At 58.7% G+C, this 19,958-nt stretch overlaps 2 protein-coding genes and 1 pseudogene across 2 annotated transcripts, besides 15 other annotated features; all 3 read left to right on the top strand.

The window, feature by feature from the left end:
- Positions 1 to 411: part of a sequence feature (areas not merged during assembly with more than two copies in the genome that could not be assigned to a particular haplotype) that runs on past the window's edge.
- Positions 412 to 1,440: a sequence feature (heterozygous, non-Esmeraldo-like haplotype).
- Tc00.1047053508139.130 (trans-sialidase, putative) lies at positions 701 to 2,875 on the top strand (the record flags this gene model as incomplete). Its single annotated transcript, XM_815357.1, has 1 exon — positions 701 to 2,875. One exon carries the CDS (start codon positions 701 to 703, stop codon positions 2,873 to 2,875), a length of 2,175 nt encoding a protein of 724 aa, XP_820450.1.
- Positions 1,441 to 17,850: a sequence feature (areas not merged during assembly with more than two copies in the genome that could not be assigned to a particular haplotype).
- Positions 2,820 to 2,845: a microsatellite.
- Positions 2,977 to 2,997: a sequence feature (AT_rich).
- Positions 3,375 to 3,404: a sequence feature (AT_rich).
- Positions 5,006 to 5,782, top strand: Tc00.1047053508139.135 (annotated as a pseudogene).
- Tc00.1047053508139.140 (dispersed gene family protein 1 (DGF-1), putative) lies at positions 6,862 to 17,232 on the top strand (the record flags this gene model as incomplete). The annotated part of the gene is made up of 1 exon (XM_815358.1): positions 6,862 to 17,232. The coding sequence occupies one exon, from the start codon at positions 6,862 to 6,864 to the stop codon at positions 17,230 to 17,232; it is 10,371 nt and encodes a 3,456-aa protein (XP_820451.1).
- Positions 11,731 to 11,772: a microsatellite.
- Positions 17,379 to 17,399: a sequence feature (AT_rich).
- Positions 17,851 to 18,718: a sequence feature (heterozygous, non-Esmeraldo-like haplotype).
- Positions 18,348 to 18,861: a mobile genetic element.
- Positions 18,372 to 18,534: a mobile genetic element.
- Positions 18,513 to 18,536: a sequence feature (AT_rich).
- Positions 18,719 to 19,720: a sequence feature (areas not merged during assembly with more than two copies in the genome that could not be assigned to a particular haplotype).
- Positions 19,721 to 19,958: part of a sequence feature (areas merged during assembly that could not be assigned to a particular haplotype. This can correspond to areas where the two haplotypes were merged or to regions with more than two copies in the genome that were merged during assembly.) that runs on past the window's edge.
- Positions 19,838 to 19,958: part of a mobile genetic element that runs on past the window's edge.

A 19,958-nucleotide genomic window follows, 5' to 3' on the forward strand; every position in this document is an offset into this window, starting at 1 on the left:
AAACACAAATGCGCAGACACGGACGCCATGCCACACACGCTGTGGAGCGACGTGAGCGCTGAGAACGCACGCACAATATTCTGGCTGCGGTGGCTTTTGCGAGGAGGGAAGGAGCGTGCGATTTATTTTCTTGAAATGTTGGCGGCCTGCGGCCAGTGGGTGGTGTGGTGTTGAGGGTGCCTGGGATGAGTGCGGATTGCTTCCCGCCCTGCAGCCTCGCGTGCCGACGTGTCTTTTCCGCTGTGGATTTGTTGTTGGGGATATTCCGGCTGTGCGGGTGCGCTGGCGGAGACAACAGTGAAAGGGCCGGCGGCAGCGCGTGGGTGGTGCGAAGGGCGGCTGTGTCCTTTTGCGTCCTGCCGGTTGTTTTGTGTGGATGTTGCGCGGTGTGTTCTGACGCTTGGCAAAATCACCCGCCGTGGCTCCTGCTGGTGGTGGCAGTCGCTGTGTGTTCCCGGTGCACTGTTCTTCCTTCTCCTGTTCCGTGTGTCTGTGCGCGTGAGTTGCTGTTGTTGGGAGTGGCTGCGGCGGGGATGATGGTGCCGCTCACAGTGGACGGGTGGCTGTGCTCACTGTCTTGTCTCCTTGCTTGGCATGCTTCCTTCTCTCTCTACTTTTTCACGCACGCTAGGAAAACAAGCGCGAATCGCTACTGTGAAATTCGAAGGGACCAACAGCACACACACACACACTTATTTATATGCTCTCACTTGTTGCTGCAGTGAAGGCACCCCGCACACACAACCGTCGCCGCGTGACCGGATCCAGCGGAAGGAGGAGGGAAGGAGGAGAGGGTGAGCCGCAGAGGCCCAACATGTCCCGGCGTTTGTTTACTTTTGCGCTGCTCCTCCCTCTTGTCGTGATGATGTGCTGCGGCAGTGGAGGTGCGGCCGCTGTGGGGAGTGTGTCAGAGGATGAGCATCTTTCTAAGTGGGTCGATATTTTTGTCCCAAATAAGACGCAGGTGTTGGCAGGAGAAGATGATTCTAAAAGTGGAGTTGGGGTTTCGTTTGCCTCACCCTCTCTTGTCAGTGCTGGTGGTGTAATGGCTGTGCTTGCGGAGGGTATCATTTCATATAATCCCTCCAGTGCCACAGAAAGTTTTGTTTATCATTCCGATATTGTTGCGGGGTACGTCAACGCTGCGGAGTCGTGGCCGTCTCTTGTCGCCGAGATCAATGACGGTACATGGAGGGCACACACCGTGTTAAGTACAGTGAATGAGGAGAGACATGTGGGTATTGCGCGCTTTCCCACAACCATTGCAAAGGGCAATAAGCTGTTTCTTCTTGTGGGAAGCTACATTATGATGCAAGACACTAAGGATGATTTTTGGAAGCTTGGTGGCACGGATATTCAACTGGTTCAGGGTGAGGCCACAAAGTCTACGGAGGGCAAGCAGAGTAAATCGATCAAATGGGGCGAGCCCAAATCGTTGCTGGGACAGATTGCTCCACAGGCTCAAGGTGACTCGAAAGTGCTTTGGGCCGGCGGTGGTGGCTCCGGTGTTCTGATGGAGGATGGCACTTTTGTGTTTCCTCTGCAAAAGCGGAAAGAAAATGGTGAATTTCTTTCCATGATCATTTATTCGACAGACGATGGAAGTAGCTGGACACTCTCAAGGGGTATGCTTCCTGCGGGCTGCCGTGGCTCCTGCATCACCGAGTGGGAGAGAGGACAAATTCTCATGATTACGGATTGTGATGATGGCCAGAGGGTGTTCGAGTCGCGTAACATGGGGACAACGTGGACGGAGGCTGTCAGAACACTCTTGGGCGTGTGGGTCAAGTCAGAATCAGAATTCTTTTGGGACAAAAGTTTGCGTGCGGGAGCCCTCATCACCGCGACCATTGAGGGAAGGAAGGTTATGCTGTACACTCAGAAAAGGTACCCCACGCAGGAGCAAAAGGACAAGGCGCTCTATCTTTGGGTCACGGACAACAACCGCACGTTTTATGTCGGACCGTTTTCTGTGGACAGTGCTGAGAACAAGACGTTTGCCAACGCCCTGTTGTACTCGGATGCTGAGCTTTATCTTTCACAGCAGAGGGGCATTAAAACAGGCACAGCCGTTTCACTTTCCCGCCTGGCGGAGGAGATGAATACAGTCAGGTCCGTCCTCAGCGGTTGGGCACAGCTGGACGCCTCCTTCTCCGAGTCATTCACGCCCACGGCTGGTCTGGTTGGATTTTTGTCCAACGCAGCCAGTGGTGACACGTGGGTCGACGAGTACCGCTGCGTGAATGCAACGGTGACGAAGGCAGCGAAGGTCCACAATGGGTTCAAGTTCACGGGGCCTGGGTCCAGGGCAATATGGCCCGTGAACAGCCGGGAGGATAATAATCAGTACGGCTTTGTGGATCACAACTTCGCTATTGTGGCGACGGTGACCATCCACAAGGCTCCGAAGAAGAGCACTCCTCTGCTGGGTGCGAGTCTGGGGGAAGGTCATCCCACGAAGATGATTGGGCTGTCGTACGGCGCTGGAAGTAAGTGGGAGACGGTGTTTGACGGCAAAACAACAGCACAGGACAGCACGTGGGAGCCGGGGAAAGAATACCAGGTGGCGCTGATGCTTCAGGGCGGCAACAATGGCTCCGTTTACGTGGATGGCAAGCTCGTGGGGAGCTCGGAGACGATACCAACACTTGAGACGACGGTGCTTGAAATCTCACACTTTTACATTGGGGGCGACGAGGGAGACAGCGACAGTGATCTGACGGTGAAGAACTTCTTTCTGTACAACCGCCCACTGAGTGCTGACGAACTAAAAATGGTGACGAAGAGAGAGGACTCCGTGCGTGGAGACGTGTCTCGGGTGCTCCTGCTGCTGCTGCTGCTGCTGGGGCTGTGGGGCATTGCGGCCCTTTACTGAGAGATCACAATGAGAAGTTGCTGCCTCCAGCGGGAACAATATGCGCCTTTCCACGCCCCCTCTGAAATAATAATTGTCTTTTTTGTGTGGATGCACCGCTCATTTTATATATTTTTATTTTTGTTTTGAAAACCCCCTTTTTTTCCATGTAAGTCTTTACGAAGGGTGTGCTTTCCCTCCGGGGACTGCACCGTGGTCTTTTTTCTTTTTTTTTTGTGTGTGTGTTGAAATTTTTTGAGAACGGCGGGATGTCTTTAATGTTTCCGTCGGCCGAAGACACGTGCACTCGGTATTGAGCGCCACGACGATGGCGCAGCGAAAAAAAAAAGGTGAGGTGAAATGTACAACAACGCATGGAGTGCCCCAATGAAATGTAACTGTTGTGTGGACACCAAGGGGGTCTGAACGGACGAAGCAAATTTATATTTCTGCAGGAAGAAAATATAAGCAGTTTTCCTTTTTTTTTTTTTTTTTATGGACGTGAAAACTTCGTTAGGGCAATTTTTTTTTGTTTTAATTTTTATTTTTTGTTTCTTCAAGCGTATTGTGGGTTGCCGCTGGTTGGCTGCCGTGCCATCTCGAGCTTCATTGGACTTCTCTCTTCTTCCGTCCTGCACCTCTGCTGCGCGTTTGTGTGCCTCTTTACGTGCGCGGATCTCTTTTTTTTTTTTTTTTTTGCGCGTCTGCAGGCACACGCACGCACACAAATAACCGCACGGCGTACATGTTGCGGTGCAGTTGGATGTTCCGCCTACACTCGGTGCTGGCTGCTGCGTGTGTTTTTTGCTTCACTCAGTGGAAATGAAGAGAAGGAAGGGGGAGGCGGTGAGAGTGCGCCGTGGCTCTCATTCCCTGTGGGAATGCTGCACGGCGTGTGGCGGTATTGTTTTTAGGCGCCGCACCATCACGCACGAGGACGTGGCACGGAGTCGAAGATCTTTTTTTTTGTGTGTCTGCTGCTGTGGGTGTGGGCGCGGCTGCGTCGGACCTGTCGGCGCGATGGCCGCAGCGTGTGGTTTTCACTTTGTTCACTCGGGAAATATTCCGCGACGCTTTCACGTGTGCGTGTTTTCGGGGACAATGTGCTGGTGGCTGTGCGATTGCCGGGTGGAGGGAGAGGAGTGGAAGGAGGTGCGTGAGCGCCGCGGTCAGGAGTCGCGTTGGGTTTCTCGCCGCGGAGGGCACTGCCCACCCAACGCAGCACCGCTCCTGCCGGGCACCCTCTATCACACTGCAGCATCGTAGTCGACGCCAGCAGCACGCAGCGAGGCAGCGGATGCCGCCACCACCACGAGTGCGACCGGAAGGGGACACTTTTGTTGTTGCGTTCGGAGGGGGCACTCCGTGTGGCACAGCGGCGTGCCCACAGCTTCTCGCGGAGCCCGCACACGACACCGGGCACTGGCCGCGGAGTGTTTGCGTCACATAGGACACTTTGTTGGAGTGCCTCCTTTCAGATGGAAGGACGCCTGATTTTCCCTTTGTTTTTACTCAGGCGGATGGCTGCGCGATGACACCACAACGAGGCAGTTGTTTTCACCATGGAGGGGTAATGTCTGCAGGGTTACGCATTGGGAATGTGAATGACGGATGCAATGGGAAAAGGAGCGTCATGGTTTTTTTGTGCTGTGTGAATTGCGGAAATTTTCTATATGTATTCCTTGTGTGGGAGCTTTTCATGATGCATTGCTGCTGTGGCGTGTATGTTTTGTGATACCTGCGTGTGGCCGTCGCTGCACCGAATTCTCTTCCCACTTTTTCGTGTTAGGGGCTATGCCTACATGTATTTCTGCTGATTGTTTGCGGTAAGGGCGGTGCCACACGGGTGCGGGGACCGTAGCGAGCGGAATGCATGGGCTAACCCTCCGCGCCCACCACGGTGTTGTTGGTTTTGTTGTTAGCTTTTCCCAACACCGTGTTGGGTGAATGGCAGCCACTCGCCGTCGTTGCGGTGGTCCTCGTGCATGTGGTGTGCATCGCACGCTGTGCCGTCACACTGTGTGAATGACTCCATTGTTTTGGCTGCCCGTCGGGACTGTGCCTGTTGTTCCCATCTCTCTCATTTTCCTTTTTTGGTTGGTGGTCAGTGTTCGGCTTTAACTCGAGCCAACTGCGGGGACAAGGGGAACCAATGCGTGGAAAGCGCAAGAGAGTGCACGGTGATCATGAGGAGGGCCCTGCGTCCACTGTGCCGCGGGGAGATGGTCGGAGGGGAGCGAGGCCGGAGACCCACAGCGACACAGATCAACCCGCCAAGACTCGCAGAAGGGCGAATGAGGTGCGGCGATTAATGTGGGCTATTTACAGTCGGGTGGAAGGATACATGCTGCAGGGATTGTAAGAGTCTGTGTACAATGCGAGGTGGCATCATGTTGTGGGGGTTCCTGGCGGCGAGTGGACGGGAATGGAAGTGAGGGAAAGGAGAAACACCGCAGTCATGGACGTACAGGGCAGTTTGCATGACTCTCGAAAAGAATGACGCTGCGCAGCAATCCGGTGCATGGCCGCGTCCCAGACTGATGGTGCTCGCCTCGGACAAGGGAAGGGCCGTACTCGTGGAAATGGAAGGAGAACAAATCCACTCGTGACTGCTATGTGGACTGTGAGGTGGAGCGAGTGTGGCGGATTGTCAAGGGCGATCTCACCGAGTGGTTCAGCACTGACGGTGAGCCCTACTTTACGCCTGGGCGGCGTGTGTTGATTGGGACGCCCGGGATCGGGAAGTCGATGGCTGCCGGCTCGTACCTCCTCTACCAGCTGCTGCACTGCGATGTCGAGAAGCTCCAATGGTTGCGTGCTTTATTTGTAATTGAGCATTCCCGTTTTACAAAGCCACCCAAACTGTGCGAGAATACGTGGGTACTACAACATCTGAGAGAGTCTTTTTTTTTTTTTTGGCGGCTGTGAGACTCCGCGATCGCATTTCTGCCATGCGTGTGGCATCTTTTGCCGTTGCTCCCTCGTTGTCTTGGTGAGGGAGTGGGCAAGCGACTGCGTCGGTGTAGTTGCGCTCCAGTGGGAGAGGGAAGGCACCGACCGCCGCTGACGGTGACGGTCTTTGCTGCAGGCGATGTGACGGGATGAAGTAACCGGTGTCACAGTCAACCGAGGTGGATGAGGGCCGCACTGCGTCTCTGTCCCCTCTCTTCGTCTTCTCAGTCCACTGCAGTCACACCCGCCGCGCGGCATCTGCACGACTACCATCCGGATGTCTGTGAGCCACTCGGAATGTACAATCGGTGTGGACCCTTTTCCCCGTGAACAAGTGCTGCCGCCGTGCTTCCTTGTTCCCTTCTTTGTGCAATGCCGTGTGCTCATGGTGCCGCTGCTTACTGCACAATGCCGACTCGCGTGGACTAGAAACCACGCTTTGATTGCTGGGGACCGGCGAGCTTTTTACTCCATTTCCGCACCACCAACACCAACGCCTTTCGGACGCGCTTGATGGCTGGCGGTCGTATCGCTGTCACGTGGTCTGTCTCGGCTCTTGTGTTTTTTTCACGGCATCGGGATTGCCATGTGATGGAGCCATTCGGTAACAGGAGCGGTGCCAGTGGTCATGTTTCTTTTTTCCGGGATTCCGCCACTCTGCGCGGGGGCTTTGTGGGGCTGCGTGGGAGGTGGAAGGCGATGGTGTCACTGAAGTGATTGCGTCAGCGCGGCTTTGCTTCGGCGGCTGTGCTGTGATGGGGACTGTCTGTGACCGGATGCTTCTGCGTGCCAATGTGTTTGGTTACTGTTTTTGCTGCCTCTTCCTTTTCTGAGCGTGCAGTTAGAGATAATTTGGTTTGAGCAGCACAACTATCGTTTCAAGGTGTTAGGAATTACTCGCAGCATTAGGACTAGTAGTAGTGGGATATCGATTTATCGGAATTGTGTCGCTGGATACGCCATCTGTATAAGGGATTTGCTAGACAAAAGGTGCGGTCGACGGTGCGAGTGCGACACACCACGACAACCCTGTTGGTATCTGATTGGTTCATTGGATGTGGTCTGTGGTGGGTGCGTGTCCGCGCAGCCGTCACCGTGTGCGGTGCATGGCCATTGCGGCTATGCGTGTGGCGCTGCTCTTTTTGTTGGCGCTGGCTGCTGCTGCGGCGTGGATGCCCGCGGTGCATGCGGTGGTGTTGCGGCTGCGGGGCGGCACGGTGGACAGAGCCATCACGGTGGGCCGCGCCGTGGACACGGTGCTGATAGACGGCGTGTCCATCACGAACGGCGTGGCTGTGGTGTTCGACGTGCCGGCGATGCTTCCCGGCGCGCTGCGCATCGAACTGAGGAACTGCGTGTGCGACGGCGGTGCGCAGATCTACGTGCGGGGCTACAGCGGCGAGCCGGCGAGTGACCGGAGCCTGGAGGTGAGCGTGAGCGGGCTGTCCGGCGACTACTGCTCGCTCGCGTTTGTGCACAACCTGCCGGCACACACGAACGTGACGGTCCGCGACTCGACGATTGTGACGCCGGGGCCGATGCGCTACTCGCAGCTGAGCGGACTGACGGACGCGGTGGCGTCGCCGCTTGTGCTGCACGCGACGTCGCTGTTGCAGTCGCAGCTGCGTGTGAGCAACACTGTGCTGAGGTCGTTGCACGCGGGCGGGTCGGCGGTGCACGTTGGCGGCGGCGTGGATCTGCTGTCGAGCGCTGTGGTGCTTGACGGCGTGTCGCTGGAGGCTTCGGGCGGTCCGACCGCGTCCGCGATGCGTGTGGCGTCCTCGTCGCGTCTCAGTCTGCGGAGCCACTCGGTGTTCTCCGTGACGAACGTGTCGGTTGTGAGCAGCGGCGGCGGCATTGTGCTTGGAGAGCGTCTCGCGGTGTTTGATTCGGTGCTGCGCTTCGTGCGCGTCGAGGGGTCTGTTGCGTCGTCGCTGGTGCGCTGCGGCGGTGGGACGGTCGGTTCCGGCGGGTGGCTGGAGCTGCGCGACGTGTGGGCGGTGGGCGAGGCGTCGTCGGTGGCGTCGCTGTCGGGGGTGACGCTGGGTGGTGGCGCCGTGTCGATTGCGCGCTGCGTTGCCACCGGCGCGACGCTTGTCTCCGGGCTGACGATCACGAGCGGCGCTGTGTCGGTGCAGTGCAACCGTGCCGGCGGCCGGGTGCTGCAGAGCAGCGGCGACTACCGCATGGCCGGCCTGCCCTCCGTGAGCGTGGTGCCGTGCGACGGCTGTGCGGCTGCGCTGACGTGCTTCGATGCGCTGACTGCGTCTTTCTCTGACTGCGTGTGCGGCTGCCGTGCCGGCGGTGTGGGCGAGGCGTGCCTGCCGTTCGACGTGCCGCCTGCGAGGGCCGGTGACGGCGGTGGCGGTGCGCAGGGCTGCGTGAGTGGCGTGACGCTGACGGAGTCCGTGACGGTTGGCGGTGGGCGTGCGACGGCGTGCTTCGACTCGGTGGTGTTCAGCGGACCGATCACTGTGGCGGTGGACCTGCGCTCGATGGACGCGTTCGCTGACTCGCTGAACGTGACGCTGCGCCACTGCGTGCTTGTGGGTGGCGCGCAGCTGCGGATTGGCGGCCTCAGCGAGAGCACGGCTTACCTGATGCCCCACGCCCTCGTCAACATGACGAATGTGACGTCGCTGGAGGGCACGATCGTGCTGCATGGCGCGATGCCGCTGCACTCGAGTGTGCTGCTGGCGAACTCGACGCTGCGCGCGACGGTTGGCGGGTCGCAGTACGTGCCGACGACCCCTGGCTACGCGAGATTCCGGCGCGGCCCCGCGCTTGTCCTGGACGGCGTCCGGCTGCTGTCGACGCGGTTTGTCATGACGCGGTCGACGCTGGTTTGTGGCGGGGACTTGTGCGCTGCGATCCTCGTGGAGCGCGGCCTCGGTGTGAACCTGTCCAGCGTCTTCTACATGGACAACTGCGTCGTTATGTCGCGGGCACACGTGATGTACGCTCTTGCGTCGGATTTGCGTGTGAGCGGCGGCTCCGTGTTCTCCATACAGAACAGCTCGTGGAGTGCGTCAAGCATTGAAATCTACGAAGGTGCGTGTGTGTTCAGGGATGTTGTTTTGGATGGCGGTAGCGTGCTGCAGGTTGTGTCCAGTAATTTCCGTCTCGGCTTCGCCATGCTCATTGCAGAAACGCTGACCGTGACTGGCGGCAGCTGGCTGGTGCACCGCGACAACGAGTTCCGCGCCGCCTACGTTGTGTACGTGGCCAACGAGAACGGCGTGGTGTTTTGCGATCGGAGTGTGTGGTCGATACTTGACAACAAACTCACGTACGGCTTGTACTCGTCAACCATTGTATGTATGACAAGCAACTGGTCACCACCATCCGAATCGCGCCCGATCATCTACGGCGTGTGCAACGAGCTAAGGGGCTTTCCTGTGAATAATTACCAAGACGAGCTTAACGTTGGAGCACCCGTGACGGTGTTGGACTGTGGTGCGTGCACTGTGGACGCCGTGTGCTTCGCAGCGAGGACGAGCAGCATCCGCGGCTGTGAGTGTGAGTGCGCTGCTGGCGGCTACGGTGACACGTGTCTGCCAGCTGCTGTTCCGGATGGCCTTGGGCCGCTCCCGCTCCCTGACGCGAAGGACACGGAGGTCCGCTGCGTGCACGGTGGCAGCATCAGCTCCGTGGACTATCTTGATCCCGGTGTGCGTGGTCTGTGCTTCGTCAACGTGACCTTCACCGCCGCGATCGTGCTGGACCTGTGGAGCTTCGACGCATCAGAACGGACACTCAACATCACGCTGCTGCAGTGCGTCCTCATGGGCCTGTTGATCAGGGGGAGTGGTGCGCGCGTGCACGTGAACGTTGTCTCCTCGATGCTGGATTCTGGTGCATTGGAGTTTGAAGGTGATTTTGGTGCTAGCTCCCAGATACTTGTGGCGGGCAGTGTAATTGTGACGACGTCGTCTCACGCCATTGGCTTCTTGGATTTTTACCCTGGGATGAACTCGACGCTGCTGCTGCTTGAAAACTACATCGAGGGGAATAGGTACGCAGTTTGTTTATCCGGTGCTGTTGTTGTTGTTGATGGCGGCGGGATCTTTGTGAAGGGAAGCACGCTGAGGGCAACGGAGGAGGATCACGGTGTGGAATCATCTGTTTATGTTTACTCTGTTGAATTGAAGAACGGCGGTTGCTTTGACGTGGAGAACAACAAGATGATAGCCGTTAATGGCATTTATTTTTACGGGGACACCACTGTGAGCTCCGCAGGGCTGTTGCGAGTGGCGGACTGCACCTTTGTTGAAAGCACGGAATTTTTTGAATCGGCGCTGGTGCATCTGGATGGCTCTGTTACTCTCCAGGGTGGTGCACAATGGCGTGTGGAGGGCAACAACGTGAGTGCAGTCGCAATACTAAGTATAGCACATGCCCAGAACAGCATTGAACTTTTAGGCAGCGGTACCACTGTGGCACTTGCACACAACCGTCAGGTGGAAGATACTTCTTTTTTTGCTGGTCTGGCTCCGTCAAACTCGATTGTGACGTTACCCGCGCGGTTTGTGGTGGGGTGCAACCTGCAGGGCGATGAGGAGGTGTCGTACGACGGCGTGTTTCCTGGGGAAGTGGTGGTGTTTGGGTGCGGCACGTGCAACGAAGATGCTGCGTGCTACATGCCCGGGACGGAGTCGGTGGACCGCAGCTTGTGCTCGTGCAGTTGCAAGGACGGATGGCATGGCGCGTCGTGTCTTCCCTTCGAGGCGCCCGACACGGTTGTGCTGCCCGCGCCGGAGAGAGCCGTGGACGGCGACACGAGCTGCGTGGTGAACCAGACGCTGACGAACCTCACGCTGAACATGTGGAAGACGCACCACTGCTACGTGGGTGTGACATTCAGCGGCGTGGGTGCTGTGCTGACATTTTCTTTCAACAGTATGCCGCTGCATCTCCCCATCAACATCACGCTGACCGGGTGCACATTCCTTGACGGGGCTGTGCTGCAGTTTGTTGGAGATGTTGAGGCGGCGGAGTCAGCCGGCGTCTTGATCCGCGTGAGCCAGACGGTGATGCGTTCCTCCGTAGCTTTGTTTGCATTTGCCCTTCCGCAGCACTGCGACATTGCCGTCACGGACGTTGACGCGGTGCAGTCTTCTATTGTATTTTGGCCTAACAATGTGAACAAAAAATTGAGCGTAGTGACTCTGCACGACGTTTTGTTGAGTGCGTCCTCGCTGTTGGTCAGCAACGTCAAGGCGCATACGTTGAGGCGCGGCGGGTATGGTTTTTACTCGACCGGGACGCTGACGCTGGTGGGTGGCAGCTCGCTGTACACGCGGTACTGCAGCTTCGATGGTTACACACACCTGTTTTACTTGGATATCCTCAGTGTCAGCGATCGCTCTGTTTTTGCTTTGCTCAACAACACAGTGTTCTTCGGGACAAGCCTTCTTTATCAGTACCGTGGCTTCAGCGTGTCGGATCACAGCGTGCTGCGCGTGGTGGGGAACAGCGGTTCCGTGTCATACGCCATCTATGCAGAGGGCTCGTGGACCGTCCAGCGGTCAAGCTGGCTGGATTGGCGCGACAACAACGTGGGAGCGGGTGCGATGTTTCACGAACCCGAATCCACTTTTCTTATCATTGACGGCGGCAGTGTGGTGACGCTGACAGGCTGCACGATGGGCTCGATGGGGTTGTCGGAGCCTTTGCGATCTCTGGTAGAGGCCGGCTACCAGTTCGTTGCTGGATGCCTGACGGTTGCGGGACGGGAGGTGACGACGGCAGCTGAACTGGAGCTCCACTGCATCAACAACGTGACGACGGTTGCGGTGTGCGCTGAGTGCACGAAGGATGGCGACTGCTTTGCCCCGCTGACGAAGGCTGTCATTGACTGCAGGTGCCAGTGCGCTGCTGGAGGGCACGGCGATGTGTGCGTCCCGGCGCCTGTGCCTGCTGGCCCGCCGCCACCGCCAATGCTGCTCCCACCACCGCCGCCGCCGGTTGGTGGGTGCATCAGCGACATGGTGTACCCCGAGGTTACGCAGGCTGTGGGCGGCGGGCTGTCGTGGCTGTGCTACCGCAACGTGACGTTCAGCGGGGGCGGCATGAGCCTGACGGTGCTGGTTGGAGCGATGACGGGCGACGTGGCGAATGTCAGGTTTGATGGATGCACGTGGAGGGACGGCGCCGTGCTGTTGCTGTTGGGCAACGCGCACGCCGCTGTGGGGCCGCTGAACATTGTCGTCACCGGCAACACGTTCCGTGACGCGCTGCTCAGACCGGAGGGTGTGTTTCCACCGCACACGAACATCACGATCAGCGGGAACCGCTTCACGGTCACGAGGCTGATCTCTCGGCAGGGTTTGGACGTTGACAGCCCGTCGTGTGTTGCGATGAATGAGCTGGCGATCAGCAATGACTCCGCGGTGGTGCTGAGCGGCAATGTGTTTCAGAGCGTGACGGCATCGTCAAGCGCCATTCACGTTGTTGGATCTTCGCTGAGGGTGTTGTGGCGCTCCCTTTTTGCGGTGGTGGGCAACACGTTTCATATGGCCGCCGGTGATAGCACGCTTATATATCTTGAGGGGTCTGGCCAATCCTCGTCGCTGGATGTACTGAACAACTCTGCCGTGGTGATCCGAGGCAATCTTGTGTCGAGGCCGGTGCAGTACGTCATTTTTTTGCGTTGGGCCCTAATTGTGGAGTCTCTGTCGGCGGTTGTGTTTCAGGGCAACGACATGCAGGGAAGCTTGGTTGTGTTTTATTCAGCTTTTTCTTCCCACATTTACTACAACTCTTGGCTGCAGTTGAGCGGCAACCTCTGCCGTGAATCCCCATCGGAAGCCTTTGCTGTTTTTAACCCCACGGTGAATCTCCGCGACTCCACGTTGACTGTGTCCGGCAACCAACTCATGCCCAGCGCGGTCAAGCCGACAGTGCTATGGATATTCTCAGGGTCTCGCGATATCACGAACGGAGCGATTGTGGCTGCGTGCAACACTGTGAACGGCAGTGAGGGGGCGAGATACAGCATCCCGTCCGTGTACAATGCCACATTTCTGACCTGCATCGACCCATGCACTCTTGCGACGTCGTGCTTCCCCGCGTACACGACGACGGTCTCGAGTGATGGCTGCGCCTGCAGGTGCGCTGAGGGCGGCCATGGCGATGCGTGTCTGCCCGTTGCTGTCCCCGAGCCACCGAGCACCGACGGCGCCGACTTGTGCGTGCGGGACGTGCGTGTGGATGTGGAGGTGAACGCCGGTCTCGGGACGTCGGTGGTGTGCTACGTTGGTGTGACCTTCGCGGTGGACGTCGTGGTGGACGTGGAGTCGATGACATGGACCGTGCGCAACGTGACGCTGGCGAACTGCACGCTTGTGGGCGGAGCGAGCCTGTACGTTTTGGGGTGGCGGTCCGACCCGCCTGCTGGCCTGTGTGCTGATGTGTTGATCAGCGGGCTTGAGTCGCGCTCCGGCGGCGGCGTGGTGGTGGCGAACCGATTTCCGCCGGGCTCGCGCGTCACTGTGGTGGACTCGGTGCTGATTGCAGAGAATCGTGTTGCGTACCGCGGCGCCTACGACCTTGGCGACCTCTCCGCGTGCCTCGTGGTGCACAACGTGAATCTGACTGGGAGCGTGCTGACCATTGCGCGCACGCACGTGGCGGCTGTGTTCCGCGACGCTGTTGGCGTGTTGGTGGTTGGCGGCGTGGCGCTGTCGTCGCGCGGTGCGCTGTACGTGGACGGGCTGTCGGTGCAGACGGCGCTGGGGCTGTGCGTGTCGGTGGAGGGCGGTGTTGTGGCCAGTGGCGGCTCCGTGTTGGCGTTTGTTGACAGCGTCTTCCTGCTGTGCAAGCACGCGGTGTCTGTGCGTGGGGCTGTGAGCGTGTCGAGCTCCATTGTGGCGCTTGTACGGAGCGACTTTTTGTCGGCGGAGGACTACGCGGTGGCGTTTTATTCGACGGTGAGTCTGGATGGCGGGTCGATGCTGCTGGCGAAGGGCAACGTGCACGACGGCGTCTCGAGGGAGATGCTCTACGCCGCTGGCGCCGTGACCGCTGCTGGGAGCACGCTGAGCTTTGTGCGCAACCGAGCACTGCTGCCACGAATGCTGTCGGTGAGCCTGTCGCTTGCGGCTGGGGCGCATTTGAGGGTGGCGTGCAACGACGCTGGTGGCCGTGTCCTGTCGACGGCGGAGGAGTACGCAGCGGCTGGTTTTGGCGACGCTGGGAGCATCGACGTTGCTGGGTGCGGCGACTGCGACGGGGACACGCACTGCTACGCGCCCGGGACGGCGTCTGCGAGCATGACGGACGGTGTGTGCGTGTGCGCGTGCGGCAGCGGCGGGTACGGCGAGGCGTGCGTGCCTGTGGGCGCTCCCGCACTGCCGCCCGCAGTGGGCACCGCGTCGAGTGTGTTTGTCAGCGAGGGCGTGACGGTGCGGTCGGAGTTCGTTGTGCCTGCCGGCGCGAGCGAGGTGACGCTGCGCCACGTTGTGCTGGACGGTGTGAGTCCGGTGCTCTACGTGCCGTGGATGGCGCGGGACGGCGTGCGGATCGTTGTGCAGAACGTGTCGTTGCGTAACGGTGCTGTGCTGTACGTGATGGGCGGTGGAGCGCTGCGCGGTGCGGGGACGGCGGGGAGCGACGAGGGCGGGCCGGTGGAGCTGTCGGTGTGCGACGTGGAGGCGCTGAACGGAGCGCTTGTGCTGACCGGCACGTTCCCTGCGGGGTCCGTGCTGACGGTGGCGGACTCCCTGCTGGTTGCCACGAGGCCGACGCCGCTTGTGTATCTTCCCGGCTCGCAGTCCTCGCCGTACGCACCGGTGCTGGTGCTGTCGGGCCTGCGGCTCGTGCGGTCCGTGCTGGTTGTGTCTGGCGTGGCCCTTGTGACCGTGGTGACTGGTGGGCGGACGGTGGTGGTGGACGGCGCTGTGCTGGAGCTTGTTGGTGGCGGTGTTGCGCTGGACGCGGCTGTGCTCGGTGGCGAATATGCGTTGTACGCGAGTGCGCGCGTGGTTGCGTCTGGGGGCGCTGTGCTGCGCGTGTCGGGGAGCCAGGTGTATGCCACGCATGGGTTGGTGTTCGACAGCGGAGTGGTGGCCAACGCGTCCGCCGTCGTAGTGAACGACAACGCCGGTGCGCTGACGGATGGCGCGCTGCTGGAGCTGCGGGGGTCGGCGTCGTTTTTGTCCGGGTCGTGGCTGTCGGTGCGCGGCAACAGCATCAGCGGCAGGCTTCTGTCTGTGCCGTCGTACCCGCGCAGTGCGGATCTCGTGCAGAGCACGCTGACGCTCTATGGGAACGCTGGCAGTGGGCCTGTCGTGATGGACGGCACCGTTGCGCTTGTGGGCGCCGGCCGGAAGTTCGTCGTGGGGTGCCTGACGCTCAACGGGCAGGCGCTGCAGCCGATGGAGTACAGGTCCGCCGGCATCATCGGTAAATTCCGCCCCGTGGCGTGCAGCGTGTGCGACGCCGACGTGCGCTGCTTTGCTTCTGCGACGATGTCGATGTCGGGGTCGTGCGTCTGCCGCTGTGCTGATGGTGGGTACGGGCGCGACTGCCTGCCGGTGTACCTGCCGCACGTGGACGGGTGCAACCGCACGCCCGCTATGCCACTGCTGAGCCACACGGCGACGCCGACGGAGACGCGCAGCCTGACTTCAACGTGGACACCGACACCGAGTCTGAGCAGGACGCAGTACGGGCCGACGGAGACACTGCAGGTGACGGAGACGGTGGCGCTGTTTCCCACGCGGACCCCGACGGCGTCGGTGAGCAACACGCTGTGGTGGAGCGAGGTGGCGTGCCCGACGCTCGCCGTGACGACGACGGCGGCTGGTGGGAGCCTGACGCAGAGCGACATCCGCGGCGGTGGGAGCGCCGTCCCGACGCTGCTGATGGTGGCGCTGCCGCCGCCGTTTCGGTGGGCACGCGACCCGCAGCTCGGCACGCACCTGAGCTTCTTTCCGGTGTCGACGGCGCAGCCGCGCGGGTTTGGTGGTCCGTGGGGAGCGATGCTGCGCAACGCGACGTGGGTGCGCAACGCGACGAATCCGTCCACCGTCCTGGAGCTGGCTGTGCCCGTGCACCGCGGTTACTTCATTGGTGCCGACGAGACGATAGTCATTCGCTGCGACGCTGCGGCGGTGTCCAGCGGCTGCAAGGGTGTGCTGCTTGGGTCCTTCACGATCAGGTCTGACACGCTGCCCGCCGCTGCCAGCGCCCTCTCGGCGATCACCGGCGTTGTTGCGGGTGCGGCGGCTGTTGCCGTGGTGGTGACCGGCGGGCTGGGCTCCGTCCTGGAGATGCAGGCGCTCGGCGTGTTCGCGAGGATGTCATGCGCCTCGGCGCAGGAGCGTGCGAGCACCGTTGCGCTGCCGTACTTCCTGTCGGTGTTTGCTGCCCTTGACCCGCTGTGGATGGTGGTGGGCAACGCGCTGCTCGCCGCTGTGTTCGGTTGCGTGCACTGCGGTGTGACGGCGGCCTTCCAGCGGTGGCGTGGCGTGGACGCGGCGAGTGCGTGGGCTGCGATGCGCTTCCCGAGCCTGACGTACGTTGTGGCGCACACGATGCACCTCGGCATCTTCTTTGGCTCCGTGTTTGCACTGGCGATGCCCGGCGCCCGCGTGCAGCACCGCGTGATCGGTGTCGTTGGCGTGCTGTACGGTGTGGCGTTTCCTGCTGGCGTGTGCTACTTCATTGCCCGCCACACGGGCGCGAGCTTTACGAGGTACTGGCAGTTTTCGAGGAAGCCGCTGCACGAGCGCCTGCTGTACCCCGTCGGGTATTGGCACCCCGCGGCGCAGCAGCGGATGTACGGCGGCATGCTGACGAACATGAGGGGCAGCCACGTGTACTGGTGCGTGTTCCAGCTGTCGGTGCTGTGTGTGGTGTGCCTGATTGCTGCTGTGCACCCGCCCGTGGGAGGCTGCCACGTCCAGTACTTCTGCATGGCGGCCGTGCTGCTTGCGGGTGCGGGCGTGGTTGCCTTCACGAACATGATGCGCTCGTCCTTCCTGACGGTGATGCGCACTGCGAGCTTTGTGCTGCTTGCGGCGCTGTGCGTGGTCAGCGCGGCCAACCATCTTGTGCCGAGCGACGGCGGTGCGAGGGCGTACGCGGCCATCGTGCTGCTGCTGACGACTGTGCTGCTTGCGGTCACTGTGTACAGCGTCGTTGTGTGGTACGCGGAGGACCGCCACTGGCAGGAGCTGCGCGAGCCGCGGCGTGGAGGGCTGGAGGCGCTGCTGCGCGATGACGAGGAGAGCGACGAGACGCAGAAGCCCCACGAAATGACGTCATCGTCGTACGCCTCAGGCACCACCGTTGCGTCGTCGTACCGACCACCCGCACCGCCGCGGCCCGTGGCCGGTGACATTCGCTCAGACGCCCTGAGTCTTTTTGACCGTGCATCCAGTGCGAGCTGCAGCATTAATTATGCTCCTCTGAACAGGTGAAGATGATCCGCTTGACGAAAAATGTAGCGCAGTTTCTGCTGGAGTTGGAAAGTGTCTGCCCAAACAGTACCTCCACGTGGCGAGAATGTACGAGGCTCCTCATGGATGCGGTATGGAGTGGACGCTTTTGGCAATGTGTTTACTTCTTTATTATTATTATTATTTATCGGATGCTTGGTTGATTGAGTGGTTTCTTTTGTTATTTTATTTTTATCGATTTTGGCAAAAACGGATTATCGAGGTATCGCGCTAGCCCAGGGCGGCTGTCACGGATGTGTGTTGCACGCTCGCCGCTGCAGCGCCCTCTCCGGATCTCGGGGTTTTTATTCAGATTTTTACTCAGTAACGAGGACGTGTTCCGCGATGGTGGCTGTTGTGCGGGGCATTGAATTTATTTGAGGAAAACTTAGGGACAAAAAACGATAACGCCCTTCTTTGGCTTTCAATGGATGAAATTAGGACGTGTGTGTTGCTGGTCAATGAGGAAGGGCGCGGGGCCACGGCTGCTGCGCACCACAGCCACCCATCGGACTCTGCAACGGCATTTTCTCTGTTTTTTGTGCATTGTTTCTATTTTGTCCATACGCCTGCAATGCCTTTCCTGTTCCACGTTTACTGTGTGGGAGGGCATGCCTGTCACTTTTTATGCTTCTGGTGTTGTGTAGAAGGAACGAGAGGAATAACGAAGAATTATGCGGAATGATGTGTTGCCTTGCGTATATGTTGATGTATTTCTGTGGGGTATTTCATTACTTACTCCTTCTTTTTTCTTTTTTTTTTACGTTGCTCCACACGTGTCTCGGTGTCTGCCTTAGGACGGCCACACACGGGTAGTTTGTGTCGCGGATATATATATTGATGTCATTTCCAGTTAGACACTGACGTGGGCACTTTTTTTAGGCATCCACTCTCCACAGCATGCTGCCTGTTATTTTGGAATCATCCCGGATGTAACGCCGGCACCACCGCCGTGGCACGCATGGGAAGTAAGATTTAACGCGGAACAGGGAAAGATATTGTGCTGCACATGTGTCTGTTGCATTTGTTCTGTTGGGGGGTTTTCAATTTAGAAGAAGAAGGACGAACATTGCGCGATTTCGTGGCTTGGAGGAGTTATGACCCTTTTTTTTATTTTTGGTATGATCGCGGGAGAGCTGGCGAAATTAATTAATTTATATATGTATCCGGGTAAAACGAATGCAATTATGTATGGCACTTTCCTGTCTTTCGAATTTTGGAAGGCCACGACTTTAGGGGATTGGGGAGCCGATGGCGACCAGATAATTTTTTAATTTTTATTTTAAGTTTACGGACACAGCGAGGTTGGTTCAAGGAAATGGCTTTGGTTAATTATACACGGCCTACGAGTGGAGCGATACTGCCGCCCACATGTTAGACTTGGCACGCCAACATGGCGATATCCAGGCGCAGCTCGCCTTTGTTGATGAAAACGGGCCGTCGGATGCGACGTTAACTGCGGCCACCTCAATGGCAGGCTTATGCTTGGTTTCAGGAGACATCGCCAAACCCTGGGACGATTCGAGCCTTAAAGGACATGTTGCAAATCTCCGGGCTCCCCGAGTAGCAAATTTTGAGAATCAATTGATCCTTCCCATACACGCGCGGCCCGAGTGGTGACGTCGAAGGCGCGGAACCTTCGTTCTTCTTCTTCTCTACCAGAATGGTCGTCCAAGGGGAAGTGCGGGAAGGCAAAGGCAACGAGGGAAAAAAATGTGGTCACCCAAAATTGCCCCGAGACGTCTGGAGGAATAACCTGCCGCCTCTCTCGCGTGAGATTGCGTTGGGCCGTGCGTGACGACGCGCCCACGGCCATCAAGCGATGCTTTTAATTTGGTTTTTTGGTAACGCCATCTTCGGCCTTATTGTGACACGCGACAGGTCCATCTGTCGGGCCTCTCCGAGAGGTGGAGACTTCTTCCCGGCCCACCGTCTCCGTCTCCCACGCGGCTCGCTGCGCCTCTCTAGCGCTAACGCGTGCCTCTCGCTCCTGTGGATGGGTGCGGGTTGCCTCCAACTGCTGTTCGTGTCAGGCGAGCGCGCATTCTCGTTCTGCAGGAAGGCTGCCGGCGAACGCAATGTTAGCTTCGCATACCGATAGTTTTTACGCGTCTCTTACACCTGCGAATGAAGCTGAACGCTTCGATTCTGCACGTCCACGGCGGCGTGGGCGCATTTCGTGCTCAAGCGCTCCCCTTCAGCAGTGATTAGTCCTTGCCACGCGCCCCAACTCCCGGGCTGCGCCCACGATGGGCAGGATCAATTGATTCTCAAAATTTGCTACTCGGGGAGCCCGGAGATTTGCAACATGTCCTTTAAGGCTCGAATCGTCCCAGGGTTTGGCGATGTCTCCTGAAACCAAGCATAAGCCTGCCATTGAGGTGGCCGCAGTTAACGTCGCATCCGACGGCCCGTTTTCATCAACAAAGGCGAGCTGCGCCTGGATATCGCCATGTTGGCGTGCCAAGTCTAACATGTGGGCGGCAGTATCGCTCCACCGCGTTACCGAGTAAAGGGAAACATTGTCATTTCTTTCAAACAACTTGCAGGAATCAGGCACGGGTGTAAAAAAAAGGAAAAAGATTATAAATTATCTAGACGTTAACAGTTCCCTGCTCCTTTAAGGTCACGGCCCTCCCAAAATTCGAAAGACAGGAAAGTGCCATACATAATTGCATTCGTTTTACCCGAATACATATATAAATTAA

Source organism: Trypanosoma cruzi (assembly GCF_000209065.1).
Source record: "Trypanosoma cruzi strain CL Brener chromosome Unknown tcruzi_1047053508139, whole genome shotgun sequence".
In the NCBI taxonomy this organism is placed as follows: Eukaryota; Euglenozoa; class Kinetoplastea; order Trypanosomatida; family Trypanosomatidae; genus Trypanosoma; species Trypanosoma cruzi.